Consider the following 27940-nt stretch of genomic DNA (forward strand, 5'->3'; position numbering starts at 1 on the left):
GACCTGGGGAGGGGCAGACAGGGATGGTCACAGGCTGGGCTGGGGTACAACTGGAGCATGGGGGATCCCAGAGGAGGACCTTAGCACTTACTCAGGCTATGGAGGGGTTCAGTGCTTGCCAGGAGTGGGCTGTTATGGGGGATTTTAGAAGCCCTCCCCAGTCCGGGCTGGGAAGGCAGTGGCCTGGGACAGCCTTGTGAGGTCTTAGACAAGTCTGTCCCCACCCTGGGCCTCAGTTCCATGTCTGCCTGATGATAGGTATAGGTGGGTGGTCTCAATGGGCTCAGTCATGTTGGACCCCTGTGCCCTTGAGGGCTCCCATGGAGCCTTGCCATGTCACCTTTAGTCTCCTGCTCTCTGCTGCTTAGAGCCCCCAGGACCACCCTTGGAAATGGAGCCCATGCTGCAGGCCCCAGAGAGTCCCTCCCTGCCCACCCCGGGGCCCTTGGAGCCGGAGAAGGAGCTGACCCCAGAGCCCCAGCCTGACTTCCAGGCGTCCTCCCTGCTGTCCCCGAGGGACCCTGCCAGGTGAGTCCCTTGAAATACCGTACCTTCCATGGGCAGCAGGGTCAGTGCCTCGCCCCAGCCCAACACCCAACCTACTCCAAACTGGTTTATTAAATTATGAAAGTAACACAGAAGAGAAAACTGAAAGGGGTTTCCAGGGCCCCTTCCCAGGGCAACTGAGTCGGCAGCTTCTCTTCCTTCCCCACAGCTTTTGGGCACTGACAATCTTGTCGGTACATGTCACGCCCCGCTGACAACAGCAAACCACATACACTCTTCTGCGTCTTGCTTTTTTCACTTAAAAATATACCTTTGAGGTGGTTTTATACATCCAAGTCTGCTTCATTCTCTCCACGGCTGCATAGTGCTCCGTTTATGGATGTAGCAGCTGTTATTTAACCATGTGGGTTTGAGCAGTGGTCACAGACTTGCTCAGGCAGGCCAGGGAGGGGAACAGTGATCTTTTGGGGTGGAGACCTGGGTTCTGGTCTGCCTTCTGGCAGGCTTGCAGCCTGCCTTTGGTGGGCGGGGGCGAACCTCACTCTGGCCTCACTTTCCCACCCAGACACGGCCGCTCTCTCCCACCCACAGGTTGGTGGCATGGCTTCTGCACAGACTGGAGATGGCCCTGCCACAGCCAGTGCTCCGTGGGGAGGCTGGGGAGCAGGTGGGTGCTGGGCTGGAGGAGTGGGGGCCCTGGGTGGTGGCGGGAGGGGTCTTGGGAGCTGAGGCAAGAATGGGATGGTTGACCTGTGTCCTGGGGGCGGGGGACACGGGGAGGCAGTCGTACAGCAGGAAGAAGGGAGTCTGCAGTGGGAGCCCAGCCCCGCAGCCTACCTGCCTGCACAGTTCACATTCATTCCACACACACTCTCTGAAGCATTGTGGCCACAGGGTTGAGAAGGGGTGGCCCAGCCTTGCCTGTCGGGAGGTCACAGTTGGTGGGGGAGGTGCTTCCATTGTGGGGAGCAGAGAGGACGTAGGGTGCAGAGGAGGAGCCTCCGGGGAGCATCAAGGAAGGCTTCCCAGTGGAGGTGGCCTTCAAGCTGAGATTTGAAGCAGTAGAAAGTGGGTGGGTGAAAGTGAAGGCAGGTGGCTTGGAAAGCACCCTTCAGGCAGAGGATCGGCACATGCAGAGGCCCAGAGAGAAGAAAGGGCTGGAATGTTCTGGGAAGAAGTGGGTCTCTAAGGAAGCCCGTGGCTCTGTGTGCATTCTTGGCAAGCCAGGGCTCCCGCGCATTCATGTCACTTCTTTCTCTCCCTCTCCAAGACCTGGGCCCTGGCCCTTCTCTCTTGGGGACAATTGGACACCTTCACAGAAGCTCCTGGAACTGGGAGGCAGAAGGCCTGGATCCCAGTCCCGGGCAGCAGGAGGTGGACAGGCAGCCTCAGGGCCCCATTCCCAGCAGGCCGAGCCCTCAGGCTCTGCGTTCATGTGGCCTCTGCAGGTGGCAGAGCAAGCGTAACTTTGGAATTTTCCAAGAGGAGGAAAGGGGGGCCTGGTGGCAGGGAAGATTAGTCAGTGGAGATGCCCTCATAGAGAGGAGGGGTCCCTGAGGATAAGGGTGGGGGGCAGGGAAGGTGTGGTGCTGGTGGGGGAGAGGCCTTTGTGCAGATGGAGCTTGGAGACAATGTCTCAGGGAAGGATGGGGCGAGGTTTTTTATACACAGAGAACCAAAGAGAGGGCATTCAGCCACGGGGCCCAGCCTGGCGAAAGAGCTAAGGTGGGACCAAGCTGTGATCCTGGTAGGAGAGAGGCTGGAGCAGAGGGCGGCCTCTGAGGGAGGAGAGGAGAAGCAGAGAAGAGCAGAGCCTGAAGCAGGGGGGTCTTCTGTGGGTGTCCTAGGGGAGGAGGAAAACCCTCTAGCGCATGCATGAGCCAGGGGGTTAGTTGAAGCAGCAAGGCCAGTGAGGGGGCCACAGCAGTTTTTTTCCCCTTCGTTCCTATGCAGGAGCCTGATTCCCCTGTGACATGTGACGTGCAGACTAGTAAGTGACATGTGAATGGGTCCTTGTGTGTGTCTTTAGGAGGATTGCTTGGTCTGAGCGAGCGTGGGCGGTGGGGCTGTCTCTTGCCAGGCCTGGACTTGCTCTGGGGGCACAGTCAGGGTCTCTTAACCTGGAGCTATGGACCCCCATGCTCTGTAGGCCTCACCTCAGGGCAGCCTGGCCAGGTAGCCAGAGCACGGCCCAGAGTCAGGTGGTGGCCGGAAGCCCCTGCTGGGGGCTGGGGAGATGGTGAGGGGAGACCTGGCCTGCCTTCCAGCTTCCATCCAGAAGAGACAGTTCTGAGGCCAAGTGGATGGGCCCCCTTTCCTGCTGACAACACCCAGAGAGAGCTCCCCATGACCCCCTGGCAGCTGGGCAGTTGGGGGGTGAGGGGAGAAGGACGGGATCTCCCTGGGAAACTGCATCCCGTAGACCCCAGCCCCCTTGAGCTGGGAGGGCATCCACTTGCTATGGCTGGGCTGGGGAGGTGCCTGCTGCCTTTCATGCTAGCCCTGCTCCAGGATGGGGGGCAAACTGAGCCCAGGAGGGGAGGGCTGGGGTCCAAAATCTGCTCTTCCTTTATTTCATGGCCTTTGGAAAGGCATGCAGTGTACAGAGCATTAATTAATTAATTCATTCATTCATTCATCCATCCACAAAGGACCTTGGAGGGCCTGCTATGTGCCAGGCCTGTGATGAGTGCTAGAGGTGAGCAAAGCGGAGTTCAGGGCCTGTGGGTGGTGGCCCTATTCCATCCTGACACAGGCCCCAGGACCATGCTCCTCGCCATGTCTGCAACCCCAGCCTGACTAGGCCAATGGTGGTCTTTACGAGCACTCTATGACCCGGGGCACAGACAGGCCAGCTGACTGTGGAACTTGGGTCTGACAGAGTGGCCATGGGAGGCAATGGGGTTTGTATAATTGGGATGACTTTGTGAGCAGAAGGCCTCAGAGCAGGGCTCACTCAGTTTCCTGGAGCTCATGGCCATCCTGGGAGGTACAGAGCAGGGACCCCCATGGCTGATGGGGCAGGCAGAGGGACAGGGACATGCTCAAGGTCACAGAGCAAGTTCTCACGGAGCGGAGACTAGAGTCCACGTGGCTTGGTAGCAGTTGCTCAGTCAGGCTGAGGTTAATGGAACAGAAAAAGCTCCCTGGAACAGAGACACCCCCCCCCCCAACCTGCCGGGGCTGCTGAGAGCTCTGAGGACACAGCCCCTGGCCCTTCTTAACCTCCTCTCTGGAGCGGGCAGGATTCTTGGCCAGCTGTGGACAGGACCTCCATGAGTGCTGGAGTGTGGGGGTCAGGGGTGGGCTCTGGGGAAGCAATGGGGCGACTCAATACCAGGGCCAGGAACTGGGCACTTGTTTCCTGGGGCTGGAGTAACAAAGGACCACACACTGGGCACCTTGAACAGTGGAAATGTACTCTCATAGTTCAGGAGGCCAGAAATCCAAACTCCAGATGCTGGCAGGGTTGATTTCTCCTGGGGCTCTGAGGAATAAACCGTCCATGCCTCTGCCCTGGCTTCTGGTGCCCGCAGGCCATCCCTGGTGTCCCTGGGCTTCTAGCTGCCCCCTAATCTCAGCCTTTCCGTCTGTGTCTGTCAAGTATTCCTTTCCTTTCCCTTATAAGGACACTAGTCTTTGGGTTTAGGGGCCACCCCAAACCCAGGATGACCTCATCTTGAGAGCCTTAACTAATGACATCTGCAAAGACCCTATTTCCAAACAAGGTCACATTCACAGGTACCAGGAGTTAGGACTTGGATTGTTTTGAGCGGACACTATTCAACTCACTATACAGGGTGACCTTAAGGTGTTGGGGGATGAGCGTCCCCGCTTCTCCCCACTCCATCCCCCAGCCTCCCCATCTTTCACTCATTCAGGCACTCATTCATTCATTCCCTCTACCTGTCCACCCAGCCACCCACCCACCCTTCTGTCTTCTCCTTTGTTTCAGGGGTGGCAGCAGCTGGAGGCCTCTGAAACAAGGGAGAAGGGAGCCTGGGAGACTGCAGATGGACAAATGGACAGATGGATGGAAGGAAAGAAGGGTGCCCTGAAGAGAAGACCTGCAGAGGAGGGGGGGTGACCTTCGATCCCCCACCCTCCTTGAACAGCGACCCCTGACCTTTCCCAGTCTCCCAGGCAGCACAGAGTGAATCAGAACAACCTCCACCAGTCCCAGAGTTGTTTCAGGGACCAAAGCCGGCCGCTTTCCACCAGAGCAAGGGGAAGCCTGCGGCACTTGGGCTAGACAGCAGGAGGACTTCCCACTGGAAGGCTGGGAGAGCCTGGGAAGGAAGGTCTTTGAGAGGACACCTGCACAGTCCTCAGCGTGGTGCCTGCCACACAGTTGGTGGCCCCTGGGACAGGTTTTCCCAGAAGAGTTTCTTCTTAGGCTTGGCCATGTTTTCTCTCGGAGAGTCAGAGCCACCAGTGGATGGCAACAGATGCTTTCATTGATATTAAAGAGTATAAATTAGCACGTTAAACCTGTGATTGCATATTATTGCTTCAGATAAGCTAAAATGAGTATCTAGGCTTGCAAAGTGGGAAGATTAAATGAGGCCTGTGGTCTGGGGGTTGCAGGGAGGAGCAGTAGCCAGGAGTCCTGAGCGGGTCGCCCTGCGTCCCAGCTGGCCCACAGATGTCTGTGTGTAAGGCAAGGAGTAATTTTAAAAATTAGAGTTAGTTGTCACCATTTAAAAATTAGGTGGCTTTACATAGAAGAAGTCTGGCTTCTCTCAAAAACTGGGAAGATCCCATTGTAATGGGCTGACACTACACTTGTGAAGACAATCTGAGCAGCTGCTGCCACCTGCCCTTCACTTCACCCATATACACCATCTCCCTGGGAGGGTAGGCCTTTGAGTTTGAGACCCCCTGAGGCCTCAAACTGGCAGTGAGGGGGTGAGCAGCCTGGTAGAGGAAATCAAGTGAACAAATGCCTACAGGTAGGAGAGGGGGAGTGGACTTGCTAACCCCAAGTCCTTGATGCAGAAGGTAAAGCTAGAAAAGTTAGGTACTGATTTTAGGGGACTAGGCTGTAGGCAATGGGGAGTCATTGAAGGTGGTTGAGCAGGGGAGTGACTTCACAAAGATTACTCTGAGGCTGGGCAAGCATTGGAGGCAGGGAACGTGATCAAAGCAGGGTTCTTGAACTTTGGGCCCCATCTGAAGTATCTTGGACCTAGGCCTGCCAGAGAGGATGGAGGTTTTGAGCCAGAACTTGGGCTTTGCTAGCAGCCCAGGGTCCAAGTGGGGCCCTTGGTCTAAAATCCAAGCCCCTGGCTCCCTGCCCGCTGGTCCTGGATACAGGAGCTCCTTTCCCCAATGGGGCTGATGACCTTCACTGCTGGAGTCAGAGCCCCATTCAGTGGCCCTAAGGGGCATCTTAGGCTGGCAGAGAGGATGCTGGCCAGGAGGTAGCATGCCCATGAGGGACTCCAGCGACAAAGTCTAAGCCCTGGATTGAGCAGCAGTTTCCATGTGAGCTTGAGCACTCACAGTACTTCAGTGGGCCATCTGTGACCTGAGTACCTGGTGGCCCTGGACAGGCCAGGACAGCTATGAATCAGACGCCTGAGGAGAGGGGACGAGACAGTGGTTTCTTCACCAGGCCCGATCGGGGATCTGAGTGAGGATCAGTGTGGCCAAGAGCCCCAAGGCTGCCCTTCCTGGCTGGTACCTGGGGCGCCATGCTTCTCAGTGCCATAGACTCTTTGGCTGTAAAACAGGAACATTTTCGGGCATGCCTTACAGGCCTGGCACAGAGCTGAAAGGAGGAAATGCTGGTAAAACGCATACTCACTAAATAGTACCTAAAAACAAAGGTTAATGAGAGGAAAGTGACGGTTTAAAAGCAAGGACGCACCCACTCTCCAGGACGCCGAACGCTGGGCTCATCTAGCACCCATTATGGAGAAGCTGCCAATGCCAGGGAGACCCTCATGGGGCACATTTACCACCTGGGATAGCTCACCAGGGAAAGAGGCAGGAGTCAGGCGACCTGGCACTGCCTCCAACATCCTGTGTGACCTTGGACAAGTCCCTCAGCCTCTCTGAGCCAGCTCTCTGGTCTATAAAATGGGGAGAGTACTGTTCTCAGCCTGCAGGGCTGCCGTGAACGCTAATGAGCTCACAGGCCAGGGGATGTTCTGTTCCCTGGATGTCTCCTGCTGTGTCAGGCAGGAACTTGCACCATTGCTGTGCAGAAACATAGAACGACATGTACAACACAGCCCATTACCGGATTCAGGGCCACACGTGGAGAAGCCCAGGGCTGCTTGTGGGGTCAGAGGAGCCAGCACCAGCTGTGGAAAAGGCTAGTTCAAGGTGTATTGTGGGAGGCTCCCTAGAGGGCAGGCAGGCGCTCCTCTGTGAGGCAAGGTAACATCTGTACCTCGAAGCCAGGAGGCGGGAGCCAGGAGTGAGGCGACTCTTAGAAAGTATTCAGCCTCATGCCTGGCACATGGGAAGCACCCCATAAAAGAAGGTGTAGACACATACCTCAGTTTGCTTATCTGTAAAATGGGGAATAACATGTGAAAGAGGGAAAGTAAAATGGGGATAATAATTATTCCCACTTCAAAAGGTTGATGTGAGGATTAATTGAGTTAATCATGTAAATCACTTAGTACAGGGCCTGGCACATAGTAAGTGCTCAATAAATGTAACTGTTGTTGTTAGTATTATTATTGTTCTACACCATGAACAGTAATTTCCAAAGTCACAGGGTGAGACTTGAGGCCAGCCATTTAAAGTCACCGTTAGTAATTCATGCTTGGCTCGAGCACCACCAAGGCCCCTGAAGCTTTTTGGAAACACCTGGTATCCAGGCAATGTCCCCCTTTCTCCTGCCTGAGGGTGGGCTTAGGTTCCTGATGAGACTCCCCTATACCCACTTCTGCCAAGCTCACAGCCCCACAGTGTTGTCATTGTCAGGGAGCATGGCACTTGGAGAAGTGTTGAAAACTGCAGACTGCTCTCTGAAGGTGGGACCAACTCCATGAGAAAGTTGATCCCCTTAGAGAATGGAGCCTCTAGGTCCAGGAGGGAGAGACAGACTCCCAGAAGCAGGTGTTGAGATTATAGGCATGTAGTATGCTGTCACCAAGGGGTGGCATCTAGAGTACAGGCAGTGGTTAAGCTCTCTCTGCATCCCTTGGGACATTCCAGGCCTCCCTGAACCTGGATGTGACAGTTGGACTCTGAGCCTGGGTCTTTTGGCATCACCTGCAACGCTGTGGTTAGAAGCATTGTTTCTGCTTCTGCACAAACTCCAAGGAGGCCCCAAGGAGACAAAGACTAACTGTAATGGAAGCTCTGTCTCAAGAAGAAAAAGAGGGGGAAACTAATGGAAGAAGATAGGGCGAATGATCGTGGACTTCAGCCCATCACCTTAGCACTACTTTGGTTTCTAATGGTCCTACTGATACTAGTGGCATGTCCACTGCTTGGCTGAGAGCCGGTGCATGGCTGGTGATGACCAAGGCTCCCTGTGGAAGTCCCTGGGACTTAGAACCCAAGCCCACTCTCCCCCACACCCTATGTCCCCTGCAGTCAGCATCCTTCCTGGAATGCCAGAGGAGCCAGATCTTGTTCTAGAAGAGGTTGACCCTTGCTGGGAGGAGGACGAGCATCAGGATGGCAGCACCAGCCGGCAGGCCTCAGAGGCAGCTCCAGCTTATGAAGAGGAGAACGAGGCTGGGGGAGAGATGCCCAGGTAGGAGCCAGAGAAGGCCCTGAACAAATGATTGGGAAGATAATCAGCATATAGTATAGAACTGCAGAGGCATAAAAGGGCTTTCCTTGCCCCCTCCCCACTCTCCTCTCTCCCTAGACACCCATCCCTCTCCTCATGGGCACAGCAGCTGCCAGGCTCTGTGTCATTCCAGGGACCTTCTGAGTATATACAAGCATGGATGGACTCCCCCCACCCTTTTTTTTTTTGCACAAAAGACAAACATATCACATGAATGCACCTATATTCATTCAGCAATACACTTTGAGGTCTTTCCGCCTTTAGTACGTAGAGACCGTCCGCATTTTCTTTTACAGCTGTGTTCCATTGCATGGATGTGCCAGAATTTATTTAACCTGTCCACTATTGATGGACATTTAGGGTAATTCCAAATTTTTATTATTATAAGCAATTCTGCAATAAACACTCTTGTTACATGCATGTGAGTATATCACAGGCCTTGGGTCCTCAGGCCCATGATCTACATTGCAAAGGTGGGGAAACTGAGGCCAGGGAGGATCAGGGGCCAATCTTAAGTCACCACCAGGATGGTGGGAGCTGAGATGGGCCCTTCATGCCATGAAAAGACCTGGTTGCTAGAGAGAGTCCGGGGCTGCTCAGGTGGGAGTCCCCAGGTTGATTCTCGGTTGAGGAGTTCAGGTCTGGTCTCAGCAGCCACAGGACATCCTACTGAAAATGGGGGCAGGAGGTAGATTCAGGGTGACCTGCAGTTGGGCTCACCTCTTGCCTCTGACCTCATCTCAGGGAACTGCCCCAGATCCAAGAGGAGGAAGAAGAAGAGGAAGAGGAGGAGGAGCTTGAGTAAGGCGCTTGTGCCCTGGCTAGCGGGTGACCCAGGTTACAGGGAGTGCTGTCTGGCTTCCGGGGTAGGAATGCCTTCCTTTCTTCTGTGCTGTGTGCCACTAGGCGCTGACCAGAGAGCTTGGGGGGAGCTGGGGGTTCCCCACTGTGCTCATAATGACCTGGGACTCATAGTACCCACTACTCAGCAACCCCCCACCCCCCACACTCATATATACAAACAAACACTAGCACACAGTCTCCATGAGGGTTGGAATTTTTGTCTGTCGTGTTCATTGCCCTGTTCCCAGAGCCTAGAACGTACCTGGTACAGTAGGCACCAAATAAATGTTGGTGGAATGCATGGATGGATGCACGAATGGACACACGCAGTGGGCTCCCCGTTCTTTCTGTAATTAACAAAGCCAAGGCACAGAGCTGTCTTTCTTCCTCACAGCCTCCCCAGTGGTTGGTCCCATGGTTGCCTCTGACGCCTTGTAAGCCTTCCTGGACTCTGCTCCAGTGGCTGGTTCTCCACCCACATCCATAAAGTTTTCAATATCCACACACACAGAAGAGTCCAGTTCAAGTAAAGGTTAAAAATGGAGATCAGAAACCACTAAAAGTTATAATCATCCAACATGCTAAAAGACTAGATCTTAATTATTCCAACCACTAAAAAAAAAAAAAAGGAAAATTAAGTGACACGACAGACATGCTAATTATCACTACAATGACAATCATACTATGTAAATGTTATATTAACGTTAACAAATCAACACGCTGTACATCTTACATTGACACAATGTTATGTGTCAAATAGATTTCAATTCTCAAAAAAAAGAGAAAGCACTAAGAGGGAGAAGACGTTTAGGCATGTGGGATGGATGGACGGAGAGGTGGAGACACGGGGGGACAAAGAGCACGTGTTGGGTGCCTGAGTCTGGAGTTAAGGGACGGGGAGGTTGGCCTGGAGACATAACGTCGGGAGTCTGGTGGTACAAATGGAATTGAAAGCCTAAAAACCAGGGGGCTGGAGGAGATGCCCAGAGAATGGGCGTGGCTAGAGGGGCCCAAAAGCCAGATTAGAGCCAAGGAGATGAGGAGGAACCAGAAATGGCTGAGGATGAACTGCCAGTGAGGGGATAGAGAGAGAGAGAAGAATGCAGGACCTGGAGGCCAAGTTGGAGAGTGTTTCAAAGAGGAGGGAGTGACCTGTGTGTCCAGGGAACAGTGACAATGTAGCTATGGGTCCTTCAGAGGCAGTGGGGCCACCTTGTAAAGGCCTTGAATTTGATTTCCTGGGAGCAGTGGGGAGCTGTTGTAGGTTTGCAAGCAAGGGAGTGACATAACCTGGCAGCTGCTTTGTGGAGAGACTGAGGCAGGGAAAGCAGTGAGGAGGCTATCATAATCAGGCCAGGCTGATTGAATGCATCCCTTTGCCCCACTCCCCTTGCATTATCCTGTCACTCTGCCTTCCAAGGTACCTCCTGGCCCACATCCTTTCTCCTGACCTGTCCCCTGGCCATAGCCTGGGGCAGGGTTGTACCATGAGTGTTAGGAACACAAGCTCCACTCCTCAGGGTGCTGGCCCAGAGCTTTCCCCTCCACATCTGTAAAATGGGCATAACAGTAACTGCCTGCAGAGTGGTCCTGGGACCAGCTGTGAAAATGGGTGCCCCACCAAAGGTCACTGATGTTCACATCCACACTGAGGTTCACTTTTAGTCCCAGCCAAGAAAGAGTTAAACCATGAGCCCAACACAGGATTTCAGGGCTGGAAGCCTGCTCAGTGTCATCTGCTTTTATCTTTCCATCCTTGGCAAGAGGCCGCACAGCTATTTGCCTCCCTCCGGTGATGGGGAGGTCACAACCTCTCAAAGGCTACGCATTCCGTCCACATGCACCTCTGACTTACAGAATTATTTCTTCCACCAAAACTAAATGCGCTTCCCTGTGATTTCTGTAACCCAGTCCTAATTCTGCCCTCTGGGCACCCCCAGAGCCAGGCTGCTCTCACTACTGGGTGACTGTCCTTCCCTCAGGTGAGGCCCTTTGAAGCTGCCTGGCTTCCTTGCGCAGCCTGCTTGCCCTCTGCTTTCCACCCGCCTCTGTATAGAATGCATAATGGAGGAGCTGTTCCCTCACCAAGCCTGTGTGCCCAGCACAAAGGCCTGGAAACCCCTCCCTGTGCCACTGCTCTTGAGCTGAAACACCTCTTGAAGGCCAGTGACCCAATGTGCTCACACATATGCACATGACTCACTACACGTGTTCCCTGTGCACAGTGCATATGCTCATACACACGCTTCTGCATTGCACATACACACAGACGCACATGCCATGTTAGGAACACACTTATACCCACACACAGCTTACATACACGCACAAGCACACACAACACACTCACACTCGTACACGTAGGTACACACTTGTACATACCCATACTGCACCCAGCACGCATGCTCATGCACACAAGCACATGCATACAATTCCCTGCAACGCTGCAGGCACACACATGCTCACACAAATGTTTACCCAGAGTTTCAAACTCAGGGAACTTACGGGCCCAGGGCCTCAGGTAGGGACGAGGGCACTCTGATAAGAGAGGGATCCCAGAGCCAGGGTCAGAGGGGTCTGGTGTGGGCAAGAAACTGGGCTGTCACTGGCATGGGAAGGGTGCTCTTGGCCTGCTTTGCAGAGGCACAGGGGTTACTGATGACGTGCTGGTCCTGGTAACGGGCAGATGGTCGCCTAGCGACCTGGTCTCTGCTGGCAACAGCTCAGCTTTTCCTAGCAACCGCAGCCTTTTGGTCCCCACCTGGCCTCCCTGGGGCATTTCTGCAGAGTTCCCTGAACATTCCCTCAATCTGATTAGAAGCAGGAAGGATCAGTGGCTCATCCACCACCCAAGGCACACTGGCTCCAGAGCCAGTCTCGCAGGCTCGGGGCTGGTGCTTTCCAAATTTTCCTCTTATATGCACTGTCCCAGGGCTTGGGATGAATGTCATCATCCCCAACTGAATACCTGCACTATGGGCGTCGGCAAAGACAGCGAGACCCAAGTAGGTGGCTGTTCCCCCTAAGGGCTCCCCTCTCCTTCTTTTGGGGTTGGGGTGCCAGGTGAAGAGTCTGCTGAAGGCAATAGTGAGGCACTTAATTTGGGGGTACAGCCTGCTGGGTGACTTGGGGGAGGAAAAGTGGGCTGGTAAACCCTTGCAAACTGGCAGCTGCTGCTGCTCCCTGCACCCTTAACTTGGAGAGCCAGGGGGTCCTCGAGGAGGCCCGCCTCAGCCGGTCTGATCCTACACTTGGAATTCCCTGGGGTTTGGAACCTTCCAGAAGTTGATGGTCCACTGCTTCTGGGCCAGGCAGGAGGGGCTCTTGGCAGGCACTAGGCACACTGCTGACCACAGTCAACATGACTAGGTACACAGGTCCCAGGACAGCCCCTGGTGGTGTTGACAGGGCCATAGTGGGGCTGGATAGGTGTCTCCCTAGCTGGAGATGTTTGTGAAAAACATTCCCCAATCCACGTGCGTGACTTGTAACCCTGAAGAAGACTGTCTCCTCTGGGATTAATAATAAGAAGAAAAACAATCATTATAACAGCTGCCATTTGATGAGCACCGTTTCCTATGCCAGACATGGTGCTAAGGCATATGTTAATAATCCCATTTCATAGATGAGAGAGCCTGGAGGGGCTCAGAGACAGCACTCTACGTGTCCAGGGGTGCCTGCCAACGAGGGCTGAGCTGGGCTTCTGAACTAGGGTAGGCTGGCTCCAAAGTGAACACTTGGTATCACAGACAAGGGAAGCTGTGGACCAGTCTTTAGAGACGGAGAATCGGGAATGGCCCCGGCCACGGGGAGTCTTTTTTGACTTTTCTGTGAGATTCCCAGTGGTCCTTCTGACCTCACCCAAATAAGGCAGGTTGGGCAAGTCCTACCCACTTAACAGGTGAGCAAACAGAGGCAGCCCAAGGGCTTCCTGGTGACTTGCCCATGGCCACACACAGTGACTTCCTGGCCTGATTCTGGAATGAGTGAGACCCAGAGAAGCCTCTGAGCAGACTGTGGGAGGCTCATTTCCTGGGCCTTTCGGCTCTGAGAACCCAAGAGGACGTAGTTCCCACAATACTTTTAGGGGCCCACAAGAAGGTTTTAATTTCTTTTAAGATCAGGCTCAAAAAACACAACTTTTCGATGGAAAAGAATGTTTTAATATATAATATTAACATATGAATCTTTATGTAAATGCAGTCACAAACTATAATTTTTAATGTATTTTTATGGAGAAAGTGGCCTGTGAAGGCTCAAGTGCCCAGGCGCCATGAAAGTCATAATGTGCCCTTGCTTTTGTGACTTGAATCTCTTTAAGGAAATCTGTTTCTTCTTGGGCAGGGTAGGGAACATGGCCCTGATAATTCAGGCCCCTCGTGATGGAAATCACCATACAATGAAGAGAAGTAAAGGTGCTTGGGTCCTCCAGACACTCGCCTCACTCTTCCATGTCACGTGGGGCTGTGTAGACATTCAGAGGCAGGCAGCGGAGTGTTAAGTATGTGGCCCTGGGGTCAGAGACACCTGTTTTATCCATGCATGCCTTGTACAGGCTGTGTGACCATGGACAGGCCACTGGACCTCTCTGAGCCTCTGATTTCTAAGCTAGAATGAGATTAGTCACAGCCCTGGTCTCTCAGGGTTATTTGGATGAAGATTCGGGGAGATATAGAGCATGCAAAGTGCGGAGCCCAGACCTTGGCACACAGCCCGTTGGAGCAGCTGTGACAATATGATCGCTGGTTGATTCTGCTCCCAGACTGCTGACTCCAAACTGACTGGGGCTGCCATCTGCCCCCATTGCCTCTCCCACCTTGGGAGGGCCAAGAAGAGGGGGGATGGTGAATCCAGGTTTTCTGGGTGGCAGACACCACAAATCACCCTCCGTGAGCCCCTTGTGACAGGGGTCAGAGGGGTGAGTGGGCTGCTAGAAAGCAGGATCTAATCGTAACTACAAAAATCAATTAGCCCCTGGTTCTGAGTCACCATTTTAACCAGAAGTTGCACCTGGGTATTTAAGGCCCCAATTTAGCCTGGATATCTACGTATAATACAGATAAATTAATTTGGATTAATTATCAGCATCTAAAGATCCGGAGAGTCTACATTTAGAACACATAGTTCAGGCTCCTCTTGAAAATTGGATCTGGCCACTGGGCCCTGTTCTAAGTGGAGTGGGGTTGCTAACTCAGGTGGGCACGGGTTCTCTGATTTGCCATAGCCCTCTCTGCTCCCTATAGCCTCACCCCTGATCTCTGTCACTGATGCATGCCTGGTCCAGGGGCCCCTGAAAGCGTTAGCAGTTGCAGCATGGTTTTGATCTCATGACATGGAAAGAAATGCAGGACCTGAGCTCAAGGTTTGGGTGGTATGCGACAATTTGCTGCGGGATTTTGGCCAGGTCAGTTCACATCTCTGGGCCTCACTTTTCTCCCTGCCCTGCCGGCATCACCAAGGTTGCCTGGAGTCTCTCAGAGAGGGAAATGCTGGACATATATTTTCAATGCTATTCAGTGCCCTTTGGTCACACCCCAGAGGGCAGTTCCTCAAACCATCCTCCATGCTTTCTTTGCATGTGATATTCCCCTTTCCTGGACGCCCTTCCTCACTTATTCCTCATAGTCAACTTATTATCCCTGAGGCCCAGCTCACAGACCACCTCCTCTGGCGGGCCCTCCTTCCTAGGCAGAATTGTGGCTGGGTCCTTCACAGCCCCTTGCTCCAGCACATCTCAGACTGGGAGATTGTTAGCAAGACATGGGGTCTGCCGCCTGCCCGATGCTGGGAGCCTCATGGGATGAGGACCTATTCTTGGGCATATTTGTGCTCCAGCTCCCAGCACAGAGCTAGCACTCAGCAGGGTTTAGGAAACATTTAACACCCCTAACTCTAGCCTTTTGCCCTTCCCCCTCTGGGTCACAGTGTCCTGCTGGATAGCTGTCTGGTGACACAGGCTGGTGAAGACCCAAACGGTGTAGGCGGGACTGAGCCCCGGAGGGCCTCATACCAGGTATGGAATTGCACCAGGCCTGGCACCCAGCTCCCTCTGAGACCTGGGCTGGTCTAAGCGGAAGGGCTGGGGCCTTGTCCAGGAGCTTCTCGGCTGGTGATAGCCCACCAGATAAAGGGAAACAGAGTGGTAGGTATTGCAAAGCCCTGCTCATACCAGGGGTCAAATGGTGTAAGCAAGGGCCTTGGGTGACACTGCTGTGGGTGGGGAGCAGCTGGACCTGCTCTTCAGTCCCATCATGGCTGTGTCATCCTGGACAAGGCACCTCCCCACTCCGGGCCTCTGTTTCACTCAGTGGCCACCTTTGTAAAATGGGGCTAAACCCCCTCCCCTGGGTGTTGCACATAGCTGTACACTGTGAAGTGCAGTGCCCGGTGGGGAAGGCTGTGAGGCTGCTTTAGTTGCTTTGTCCCCACTTACACAAAGCTGCATAAGACCCCACTGTTATATGCGACCTGGGAACCCTGTGTGCACCACCTTCTGCAGCGTGGAGACCACCTCCCTGGATGCCTCAGAAGGTGGGAAGGCAGGGTCTGGCCGGCTGGGCAGGTAAGGAGTAGACTTGGGGCTCAGGGGGACTCCTGAAGGCAGATCTCCTGACAGGGGCTGGGCTGGATGAGGGCTAGGCAGGGGCTTGATGGTCACAGCTCTGTTTCCACTTTATCTTTTGCAGGAGGAGGCCGTGGCCACCAGCTCAGAAGGTAGGTGTGTGGTCGTAGTGGTGGTGGTGGGGTTACAGAATGGCCAGGATGCTTTCAGGCTGGGGGCAGCCTAGGCACAGGGCCACATCACCTCCTATTCCTCCATCTCCACCCTCCCTCCATTCCTCCACCTGCCCCAGCCTCAGGCAAACCCATCCTCTGGGTCTTGGGCTACATTATCAGCGCCTGGTGATATATTTCAAAGGCCCCAAGGGAATTACACTGAGGCCCCAGGATTCCAGCAGGCCTGGGGAAACCCTGCTCCCAGCCAACCCTTCCTGCCACCTCCCTCACTGGGAACACAGCTTTCTGGGCTACCAGCCAGCAGTGGTTTGCCTCAAATGTAATCTATCTGAGTGAAAATTGGGGCCAGAGCTTGCTAAGGACATGTTCTAGACTCCACATGTCTGGATGAGCTTTTTCTTACTGCTAAGAGCTCCAGGCTGGACCCAGCACATGCACTTTGTTATTATTTATCACTGCCTCCCACCCCGAGACCCCAGGCACTGGAGGACACCTGGACCCTGAGTAAGGAAGCCGCAGTGGCACCGTGATGCTTATGTTCCAGCCAGCCAGGGGAGCCAGGTGTCCTAACCCCGGTGTCCTGAGCTTGTACCCTATCTGGTCTTTGAAAACCATCCTATGTCAATTTCAACATGTATCTTAGTAAGAAACCTACTAAGTCTGCACCCACATAGATAGATAAGGCCAGGCTCACCTGGGTGCAGGCTCGGGTTCCATGGGGCTGTCTCCGCCCCTTCCCCAGGTCATTTGGAAACAGGTGGTCTGGGAACCACACTCTGAGAAACACTGCACGGCCATTTGTCTGCCGCTACTCAGAAGTGTGGATCTAGAACCAGCAGCTTTGGTGTCACTGGGAGCTGGTTGGCAATGCAGAACCCCAGGCCCCACCCAGATCTGCTGACCCTGAATCGGCATTGCAACAAGATCCTTGGGATCTGCCTGCGCTTAGTGTTTGAGTGGTGATGGCTTTGAGCCCTGGTTCTTAAACATGACTACTGCATATCAGAATCATTTAGGGATATTAAAATTCGTGGTGTCCAGCCTGACCCCAGACCATTAAATCAGAATCTCTGGGCTAGGCCTCAGCATCAGACATTTCCAAATCTTCCCAGCTGATTCAGTATGCAGCCCAGTTGGGAACCAGGGCCCAAGGAAAAGTTACTGCTTCTGTTGGGAATGAAATTAATTGAGCTCCAGGGTTTCTTTGGAATGGAAAATCCTACTAGGCTAAGAATGTTTGAGTCCTGAGTCTGTGAGTCTAAGGCCTGAGGAGTTCCGGGTTCTTTGATTCTGATTTTTTGAGTCTGAGGTGGGAAATGCTACTGATGGTTTGTTAGCAGAGAGAGCACAAGGAATTGGGGGGCTCTGGTCATAGGGCAGACCAGCCACATGACATGGTGGTGTGCTCGCCATTAAACTCCAGGGACAAGAGTGTTGCTCCAGACTTTGGGTGTGGCGGCTGCAAGCGCAGGCGGGCACCGGGCTGGAGCGCCACCTCCTTGCCTCCCCCAACTCTGTGCTCCTCTGTGCAGTCCCCAGGGTCACGCCTCTGCCTGAGACCCCCTGGTCCCAGCACCATGGCTAAACCAGGCCAGGATACGGAGCTGAATCGCCTGGTCCAGGACCAGCTGCCTGGCCAGGTGGCCCCCAGCCTTGCCCCCCCAAACCTGGTGGACCACCTCCCCAATGTGCCCAGCTACCGCTCCCCAATCACCCGCATCCCTGTCCTCATCTCCCGGAGGACGGCCTTGTCCAACTCCAGCTTCGCCAAGGAGACCAGGAGCTCCGTCCGTCGCCTAGGTAGTGTGATCTTACCCACCCAGCATGCTTGCGCCGTGTGACATGCTTTGCATGGCTTGGGCTTTTACCCGCATGGGTGCCATGGTCATGGTGTGGGACCCCTAGTTGGGCTCATGGAAAACCACCTCTTCTTCCTCTGCTGATCAATGCCTTCATCGTGCTTTGTGGGGTATTAGTTCCATTCTCTCTGTGCCTAAAATTCCACAGTTAGCAATTAATCTCTTTGGGTTAAACATTGCTTTCTGCAGATCATCATTTTTTATACAAGTAGTCACTCCTACCCTGGTTTAAACAAGTCACTCAGATCTCCAGGTCAGGAGGCTTGGGGTGGGGAGCTGGGCAGGGGAACAGTGGAGGGGAATGGAGCAGAAGAGGAATGTGGAGGTTCATTGCAGCCAGAAACTTCTGACCTTGCGAGTTTGCTGGGAGCTGGAATTTCTGAGGACTACTGCTATCTGCCCTGAGAATTCCATTTCAGGAAAGGAGTGGCCCCCAGGTGCTGACAGGCAGACCAGGAGAAGAAACATCCTCAGGGGCCAGTGCAGCCTGCCTGGATCCTTTTAATTGTGACAAGGTTCCCGCAGTGGCCTTAGGTCTCCTGCTGCTTGCTGCCTGATGACAAAGTGCTCAGGGACATACTGGTGCCTCTGGGCTAACCCCTGTCACTTTCTTCCTTACTCAAGCCAGACCTGCCCACTTTCCCTTTTGATTTGTTTTTGGTTTTGGATGACACTGGGCAAGGTTGCCTCAGATCAGTAAGCAGTTAGAACTGAACATTTCATGAGACGAGATCCACTGTTGTCCTGCTCCTCTTTCTGGCTTGGCATGGGCACAGGTGGCACACGGCCATCCCCACTATAAAGGAGGACAGACACCCAGGGTCAGTCTTCAGGGCAAGCCTGAAATCCACTCACTCCAAAGCGTCCTCTGACTTGCTGCCCACGTTTCATCCCTCAATTTGTGCTATAGTCTGTACCAACTCACTTTTATTTGCTTACTATTTTTCTTTCAATGGATTCACTTTTTAAATTTAATTCAGTGTATTTAAACAAGAAACTTGACATTGCCATTAAAATGGGAAACCAGCACGGCTTGCTATAAATAGAAGGCAAAAGTACAAATAACCACAAATACACTGAAAACAAAGTCGTGTTGTTAGTTTCTAGTGAAATATGGCGGCAGCCGGAGGCTCCCAGCTGAAGACTGCTCTCTTAGCCACAGACGGAATTGAGGGTGAGCCAGAGAGGTGTTCAGGCCACGGCAGGACCCGCCCGAGCCTCCCTCTCTGTGCCCTCAGGATCTAGAGAAAGTTGAAATGGGAGGGATATTTTAATTAGATGTCGTGCTTTACCTGGTCTGTGCCATCTAAAGTTATTGTGTGTCATCCCTGATCCTAGGGAGCCCCACACTTTGAAAAATATTCCAGAGACACATTGGGACAGTGGACGGAGCTGGCTGTGGTGTGACACTCAATGATTTTAGATGCTGAAGACAAGGCAATGACAATGCATAGTAAGAACATTATCCCCATTTCATGATGCTGCTTGGCACCGAGTGAGGTTTTGTTTAAACAGGCACTTCTGTGTGTGCTGGTCCCCCAACCTCAGGATAGGATAAGAGTTTAAACTCCAGCCAGGGTGCCTGGGTCCAAACCCTGCCCCTGCTGCAGGTTTCTTAACCTCTCTGTGCTTCCTTTTCCTTTTCTACAAAACGGGGACAACAAAGCAATAACCTCACAGGGTGGCCGCGAGGAGTAAAAGAATGAATATAGACACAGCCCTTATAGTTTAGTAAAACAGATGCCTGACAGGCACATAGGAAGTGCTTAACAGTAAATAGTATTATTCTCTAAACCAATTTAATCATGACCGTTATTCTTTATGTTCTTAATAATATTATTGTTGTTCTATAAATCAATATAATATCAACCAACATACTTTCTACTATGAGTTCTCACTCCGCCAAGTTAGTAGGATATGAAACACCAGGCTTAGGCGTTTTCTCTCCTCCCCTGGGCCAATCGAGTTTGTAGGGTCTTACTCAGGGGGCGGGGGAGCATCTGCCCCTTGCAGGCTCCCTGAGACAGACTGGATGGGGAGGCCAGGGCACTTTCTGCTGCCTGGGGGGCACTCTGGGGGCACTCTGGGGCCCTGAGCACTTTGAGAGTCCTGGCTGACTCCATGCCTGTCTCCTGCACCTCCAGCTCCCCTCTCCAGGTCTGCCAGAAAGCAGAGTGAGGTCCCCTCTGCTCAAGCTCCCTCCTGCTTTCCGTAGCCTGGGACATCTCTTGTTAGTCTGGCAAAACTTCTTCAGTTTTTAAAAACTTCTCAGTTCCTGCTCATCCTCTTCCCCTGAGATCTTAGGGCCTAGTAAAACAAATGCCCCAAAGTCTCGCGGCCTGCTTAGATTCTCTCCACCAAGCTCCACAAAGTGCTGGCTTTCCCGATGGTGGCCGTTAAAAAAAATGTCACTTAGGACATCTTAACGAGGTGGCAGTGGTAGCATCTGCTCTTCAAGCTTTGCTATGCTGCCCATGGACCACAAGAAGAAAAAAGATGCCGAAAAGTCAGCCAAGAAAGACCAAACCCCAGTGAACAAATCTGGTGGCAAAGCCAGAAAGAAGACGTGGTCCAAAGACAACGTGCGGGACAAGCTCAGTAACCTGGTCTTGTTTGACAAAGTGACATACGACACACTCTGTAAGGAAGTTCCCAACAATAAGCTTACAGCCCCAGCTGCTGTCTCTAAGAGACTGGAGAACCAGCTCCCTTCGGCCAGATCGCATCAGGAGCTCCTTAGTACAGCACATATTAAACTAGTTTCAAAGCACAGAGCTCAAGTAATTTCCACAAGAAGCACCAAGGGTGGAGATGCCCCAGCCGCTGGTGAGGATGCGTGAACAACAGGTCCCGCCATCTGTACATTTTGAAAACAGAAATTATTAAAGAAAAAAAATAAAAGCCACATATCCCAGTGTTTCAAAATGCTTCCCTCCCCCATTTTGGGGATGTGCGCCTGCCTTGCTGGTGCCCAGGCCTGCACCTGGCTGCTATGGGGTTGTCCTGCCCAGCTGTGCCTGGGGAGTCGGGGCACCATCTCAGCCTCTCAGCATCCTCTGAACTCCGCCTCGGGGGTCCACAGTCCCTGGGGAAGATAACGAAGCCTGAAGTAGGGCCACACCCAGGCTTTGCAGGGAGGACCCGATTCTTGAGATGGTAGATGTGGCACCGGGCCTCTCACAGGTTGGGAGAGGGACTGGGCTCATGAATCTTGGGGGGCTCCTGGCATGTACAAAAACAAAGAAGTACCAAAATGGGTACCCGAACACGGGTAACACGCACTACAAAGACAAGTGTTACTCTTGACTGGAGGAAACTTCCAAATGTCTCCACTGGAGGCCCTTGACGAGTGTGAGGCCATGTACCTTCTTGCCCCTCACTTCCCATTCCTCTACCTCGCGATGGGGAAACTGAGGCCCAGAGAGGGGAAGCAGTGGATCCAGGTTACGCTAGGCCAGGCCCTGGGACTGGGCCCCCCCAGGCTCCCCATGCCCTCTCTGAGGACCCCCGGGCTACCTTCCTCCGCCAACCTTCGGTCCCTGATGCTTCTCCCGGCCCAGGGAATCCAGGTGGGGTTTTGGAGAGCAGGACTCCAGGCTGTCCAGGAGCTCCGGTGGCTTCTGTGGCGTCGTGGCTTTCTTTGTGGTTCCTGGACTGGTGGCTGGGGTGACATGGCCCTCAGAGGCCCCTGGGCTCTGAATTCTTGCGCCCCCTGCATGGAGCTCACCTGTGGGCCCCCCTGGGAGGTGAGGCTGGCAGAGGACGCTCCAAACATTTTTTCCTGTGGCTTTCTTGAAGAACACCAAGGCCCCTGGGACCTGGCTTCTCTCTCTCTCCCTCTCTCTGACCGTCCTGTCCTTCTTCTCCCCAAGTGCCTGCCACAAAAGAGCACCCGGAAGTGCAGGTGGAATATGCGGGTGCTGACAGCCACCCGCTCATCGTGGAGGACAACCCACCCTCACCCCAGCGGCCACCACCTTCTCCTGCCAAAGTCGACACCCTCACGGTCCCGGGATCCACTGAGGGGACCCACAGGTTGCCTTTTATGCTCTTCCTGGACTTTTCACAGCACTGTGCCACCTGCCCATTTGGCAGATGAGGAGACTGAGGCCAGAGAGGGGAAGCAGCCGGCCCAAGGTCACTCAGCGAGTTGGTGTTAGAACGGGGACTATGCCCCCCTTTCCTGGTTCTCCTAATTCCCGGCGTAGGGCTCTATAAAGCACTGTCCAGAGAAACCCTGTCCCAGACACCCTCAACTGTATGTTAGAAGTGGGTAATAGATGTGACAAGGCTAACTTCTACCACCACCCCCATTTTATTATTGAATAATACAATGGAAATACCAAAGAACGCTAGAAAAATAATCATCTATAGTCCCATCACACTAGACGGTATTTTTATTTTTCTGTTTTCTCTTTCATACCTTGTTTATGGGCCCATGCTTTTGTGTGGTTTTAATTAAGGGAGTGATTTGATTCGCATCTCATTTGAGACCACATCTCAGTCATTCAGTGACCCCTTTCCCATATTGCTAGCCTGTCTCCTTAACGTACATTTATGATTGTGTGACACTCCTCCAGTTCCATGTGCCAAAATGGACTTAAATCCCCTCTTATTGGTCACTGTCCGTAACGCTGTGAACATCTCATCTCTTTGGTCTTCTGCTCCCTGTCCTTCGGCTCCTTTCTCAACAGTGGGGCTCTTGGTCAAGGGTGCCCACATTTTTATGCTTCTTGAGATAAATGTGTTGCTGCGTGGTTAGCGTCGGTTTTGGACAACATGAGTCAGGTCCTGCCTACAACTGTAGGCAAACTGTGAAGTGCCGCACAGCGCTTTGTGAATAACTATATTTAAACTACAGGGGAGCTACCAGTGCTTCTCCTGCACTGGCTGGATTGAGAGATGATTCTTTTTTCTTGATTAATTTTTGCTCCCATCCATGAGCCCTTGAGCAATTTCTCAGAGGAGGTCAGGAGCCCTGCCAGAATGGAGATGGTTAGATGTGATGAGCAGGGGGCTCTCAGATTCTTCACTTCTCAGATAGGGAACCTGGGGCTCCAGGTGGGGATGGGCTTGTCCCAGGTCACACCATCAACTAGAAGCTGGACTGCACGGCCCCTGGACAGTTACTAGTGCACATCTCTGCAAAGGGAGAGAGGCTAGCATCCAGGAGATGGAATGAGAGCTCTCAGGTCTTCATGGTAGCTGAGAGAGGGTGGTGTGATAGAGAATGGAGTGGGGTGAGCTGGGGAGGGCAGAGACTTTAGACTAGGGGTGGGGGGTGGGGGGAAAGGGAGAAGGACATTTAAGCTGAGGCCTGACTGAGTGGTAAGTATCTCATTGAATTGGGCAGATTTAGTCCCATTTTACAGAATGGGAAACTGAGGTGGCTCAGAGAGTTTAAGTAACTTGCCAAGGTCACACACTGGTAAGAGGTGGGGCTGGATGCAAACTCAGGTTTGCCCGAGACCAAGTCAATGCTATTGCTTTTATGCTAGGTCATTGAACAGATGTGGACACTGAGGTCCATAGAGTGGCTGTGTCCCTCCCTTCTCCCTTTTTGTCTCCCTGCAGGCAAGTGATGTCCCTGAGGCAGCACCATCCCCCACCCAGGAATTGGCTCTGAGAGATCTGCAGGGGTCAAAATTGGCTCACTGCCCCCTGGGGCCCCTGCCCTTGCTGAAGGCCCCTCCATGTCTGTGTCTTGCAGGAAGAGGCTACCCTCCCAAGAAGAAGAAGCTGAAGAGCTAAAGGTGCCATCACCAGCTGAGACCCCTGTGGTCGCCTGGTCGGATACCCCCACCCCGCAGGGCTCTGAGTGAGTGGGGACCCCGTCTGGGGTCTCAGGGAGTCAGAAGGCTGGGTGGGAATGGGTGGGTGAGAGGAGGGACTGGTGAGGGCAGGGAGTGGGACATGGATGTTTTCAGAACCACAAGTCAGGGCTGGGTCTCCTGCCAAGGCTGCTCCTGGCTGGCCTGGGAGTTCTGCAAAATCTACGGAAAGGGCTCGCCCTCTAGATCCAGCTGTGTCCATGAACTGCAGTGCTTGGGGGAGGAAGCATCTCTGCAGGGGCTCTGTTGTAAAGGAGAGGCTGAGGGGAGCCACCTGGCAGAGGTTGGCTCCTGGCACTGAACCCCTGAAAGAGTGAGCAGGGAGAGGAAGGACCATGAGGATCTCCAGGGGGTCCCAATCTGGGGAGCTTGTTAAAAATACAGACTCCCAGGCCCCACCCAGACCTGCTGGATCAGAAACTCAGGCAGTGGGCCCTGGGGACTCCATCTTTACAAGCTCCCCAGGTGATTTGATGCAGCTGGTCTGTGGAACAATGTTTAGAGGTCACTGCGAGGGCATTCGGACCTGTGTCTCTGACATATAACTGTCCCAAGGGCTGGGCCAATGGGAGATGTTTTCCTGAAGAGTCTGAGTAGCTGAGTTGATGATGAGTCCTCTGGTGTGGGGTCTCCATCCTGCTCCCAGCCACACTCCTGGAGCAGCCACAGGAGATACTGGGCTTTTCTTCCGGTCTTTTCTTTCTATATATAAATTTTGGAATTTATGTTTAACAGAGTTATGGAAAGTTCAGAAAAGTTAAAGAAGCAGGGAAAAAAATCTCACCCCAAATCTCACCCATACTCCAGTGGCCTGTTTTATCATACAGTGGACTCACATCTGATGCACAGTGCTTTGTGAATAACTATATTTAAACTGATGCAGTAGGATAGAGATAGGGTTAGGGCTGAATATCAGAAAATAAGGCAGAAATCAGTCCTAATGATCAAAGTTACCCTTGAAAGCTCTGAAGGAGGTGAACAGGGGACCCATGTATTAACTAGGTAGGTTAATCTGCTGTAACAAATAGACCCCAAAGATTCGGTGGCTTAAGGAACAAGATGTCACATATGTCATAGTCATGTCACTAGCTGAGTGTTTCATGTCAGTGGAAGGCTCTGCTCCATGCCGTTGTTTAGGGACCCAGCTGACAGAGGCTCTGCCACCTTCATATGGCTCCCGAGGTCCTGCTGGTCACCTAGAAAGGGAGAACACCAGGCCGCCCTTGGATGAGGAGGCCTGGAGTAGCATGTAGTATGTCTACTCACTTTCCACTGGTGAGAGCTCCTGTGGCTACACCCAGGAAACCTAGTCACTGGCTGGGCTTCTACATCTCAGTGGCTACTCCCCACGGAGCTAACGGATGTGGGTGACAGCTCGTGTCTCCACCACACCCAAGCTCCATCGCTCATTGGGACCCTCACATTGGTTGTTTCCAGCCTGGCTTCCTCATCTGAGCACAAGAGGAGTAGCTGGCTTGAGTTTCGGTGACTCAAAGTATGAAAAAAAAAGACAGATCTGAAAACACCAGTATTACACTCAGCTCTGCGAGATGACACCAGTGAGGCCACTCAGAGGAGAGCCCATTCACAAGGCCCGTGTCAACTCACTCAACCACCTCATGCTGTGTGGGGTGTCTGGCAGACTGTCGTGTCTGTCTGTCTGTTTCTCTATCTCTCTCTTTCTCACTTGGAGTGCATACGATTTAAATTCCTATACGTTAAGAGGATATATTATATAATGTATCTGCACTATTTTTTCCAACAGCTATTTCTGAAGCCTAAAAAACTAGCCCTGTCCCCTCTCCAATCTGACCCAGACACGTATCTCATGTGAACCCCAAATTGGAACTAACAGCCCTGAGCTGAGTTTCCTCCTAAATCACAAGTGGAATCAAAGATTTTTCAGAGCTGCCCATCTGAATCAGTGCTTCCGTGGTACATTTTCTAAAAGCTGGGTCCCCGAGGGTTATTCAGACTGAATCTCCTCCTAGGAGATGTGAAAGCAGGTTTAACAAAAACTGGGGCAGGAGTCACCTCCTTCAGGCCAGGTGGGACACAGATGCTGTTCCGCTCCTCGCTGGGGGCATGGGGTTCCATCCCGCTCAGCCCGCTCACCTTTCGGGGGTGCTTCCAGTAGCCAGGACCGGGCATCGTCCACGGCCAGCCAGAACAGTGCCATCATCAACGACCGGCTGCAGGAGCTGGTGAAGCTTTTCAAGGAGCGGACGGAGAAGGTGAAAGAGAAGCTCATCGACCCCGATGTCACCTCCGACGAGGAGAGCCCTAAGCCCTGTGAGTCCAGAGCTGAGGATGGTCCGTCCAGCCAGGAGTGGGATGGGGACCCTAACGCCGCTGTCAACTCATGGTGAGGGTGGGCCCTCAAGGAAATGGTTGGGGTGCTTGAGATAACCCCAGACCCCCATTCTCTGGATTTTGGGGTCCCATATGTATAGGCTTAACAATAGAACCAGGGTGGGAAGAAGGCCAAATCTCTGCCCAATGATCCAATTGTACTTGGCTCCCCCTCTCACAGGACAAGTACCCCCATTGACCCTTCTGCCTTTTTCCCACTGGCCGGCAGGTGGTCCACCCTGGGATGTATCTCATGGTCTTACACTCAGATGGTATCCATAACCCACTCTGGAACTAGACAGCTTTATTTTTCAGAGGCCTCAGTTGCAATATTCTTATAAGGCTACCTGAAAGCTTTCTGCTTTCAAGGTATCAAGAGGAAATAAGAAACATGCTCTGTTATCAGGGGCAGGGGAGGGGTGGGAGTGTCTAGGGCTTTTCGAAGGAGAACCATGCTTTAGAACTTATGAGGCTAATAATGAACCTAGCAGAGCCTGACTTCACAATCCTAAAGCTAGAAACATAGCCATACTGAACCTATAAGAGCCAGCCTTTAGGTCACCAGCATTACCCCAGATTCACAGGGAGGCTGAGATCCCATTCAGCATCTTGTTTTAGAGATTAAGGAGCTGAGATTTCTGTGCTGAGAAAGCTAGAGTGATGTTTCCCTAATTTCTGACCCTGGGTGACAGAAATCCTGGGTATGAAATGCTCCCAGCCCTTCAGAGGGGACCAAAGAGGTCCAAACACAGACACACAAGCAGACACTTAACTGAAACATCCAACTTGCCCAGAAACACTTCATTTTGGGCAGTTCCAGATTGCTAGCTGGTAAGAGTTTGTAGACAGGCGCTCAGGTCGCTCTTAGTGAAGGAGCTCTGGGGTTTGCTCCAGGAGCGCACCCTGGTTTCTGCACACAGAGCTTGTAGCAGGTTGTGGGATGGTGCCAGGGTCTCCTCAGCCCCAGGTCCAGGGTCTGTAGTTGGGCGCCTTCTCTCTGCATCCTCTACCTGAGCCTCAGAGCTGGGTCGATGGTCACCAGTGTTATCTTATAGCCCCAGCCAAGAAAGCCCCAGAGCCGGCCCCGGACACAAAGCCGGCTGCGGTGCGGCCCGTGGAGGAAGAGCACTATTGTGACATGCTCTGCTGCAAGTTCAAAAGCCGCCCCTGGAAGAAGCACCAGTTCCCCCAGAGCATCGACCCGCTGACCAGTGAGTGCTGGGTGGGCAATGCTACCACGTAATATGAGAGGGCAAGAAGTTGGGGGGAATGGAGGGAGGAGTGCAAGAGGTGGGCTCAGAAGCCATGGGCATCCAAGGTTCCTGACCTAAAAAGCAAACAAACAGAAAATCCCTGGAATAGGAACATAAGATCCAATCCATCTTATAGACAAGGAAACTAAGACACAGAGACGTTAACGAGCCTAAAGACATAACCATTTAGTGGCAGACCCAGGACTTCTGTCCCTTGGCAAAGTCTTTGTATCCTGCACTTGCTGGCTCCTTCTTCGAGCTGCTGCTCTGAGCAGAAGAGGGAAGAAGTTGTTCCAAAATCTAAAGTGAATTCCCTCTTACTTCCCATTTAGTCCATTTTGTATTCCTCGGGAATAACAACCTTTCATATGTGCACAGCACTTTACAGTTTACAAAAGATCTCCCTGACTTTCTTTTCTGATCTCCCCTTGTGACTTCTCTGAGGAGAGCAGGGCAGGTGCCAGAGGAGGGCTTTCCTAAGTTTACTCAAGAAGTCATTTGGGGGACAGAGGGTGTCCACTGGGCCTCTAAAATGACCAGGTGTCCCAAAGGTATCCATCCATCCATCCATCCATCCATCCATCCATCCATCCATCCATCTGTATATCCATCTATCTATCTTCTAAGCATATTTACTATTGTGTAAGTAAGCCTTTCCTACCAAGGCAGGAAATAGATTTTTGGAAGAATTTCAACAAGAATGAAAGCAAAGGGCTTTTCTAGTTAGCCATTACCCAATAATGCCCCCATATCCCCTTGTTAGAATACTCTGATTTATTAGGGCCTAGCAGTGATATG

At 52.7% G+C, this 27940-nt stretch overlaps 1 protein-coding gene and 1 pseudogene across 1 annotated transcript in view; both read left to right on the top strand.

Annotated features, from left to right (window-relative positions):
- CNGB1 (cyclic nucleotide gated channel subunit beta 1) overlaps positions 1 to 27940 on the top strand; it is a 77707-nt gene that overhangs the window by 8263 nt on the left and 41504 nt on the right. Inside the window, exons 10-21 of the mRNA XM_019664463.1 lie at positions 369 to 528; positions 1099 to 1174; positions 2461 to 2497; positions 8068 to 8230; positions 9014 to 9070; positions 15035 to 15122; positions 15609 to 15671; positions 15796 to 15823; positions 21579 to 21741; positions 23417 to 23524; positions 25672 to 25829; positions 26945 to 27128. Of these exons, the coding sequence (XP_019520008.1) occupies positions 369 to 528; positions 1099 to 1174; positions 2461 to 2497; positions 8068 to 8230; positions 9014 to 9070; positions 15035 to 15122; positions 15609 to 15671; positions 15796 to 15823; positions 21579 to 21741; positions 23417 to 23524; positions 25672 to 25829; positions 26945 to 27128 (1285 nt within the window). The remainder of the gene's footprint in view (positions 1 to 368; positions 529 to 1098; positions 1175 to 2460; positions 2498 to 8067; positions 8231 to 9013; positions 9071 to 15034; positions 15123 to 15608; positions 15672 to 15795; positions 15824 to 21578; positions 21742 to 23416; positions 23525 to 25671; positions 25830 to 26944; positions 27129 to 27940) is intronic.
- LOC109394432 (40S ribosomal protein S25 pseudogene) lies at positions 19847 to 20546 on the top strand (annotated as a pseudogene).

This window comes from Hipposideros armiger, unplaced genomic scaffold (genome assembly GCF_001890085.2).
Source record: "Hipposideros armiger isolate ML-2016 unplaced genomic scaffold, ASM189008v1 scaffold_423, whole genome shotgun sequence".
Taxonomy (NCBI): Eukaryota; Metazoa; Chordata; class Mammalia; order Chiroptera; family Hipposideridae; genus Hipposideros; species Hipposideros armiger.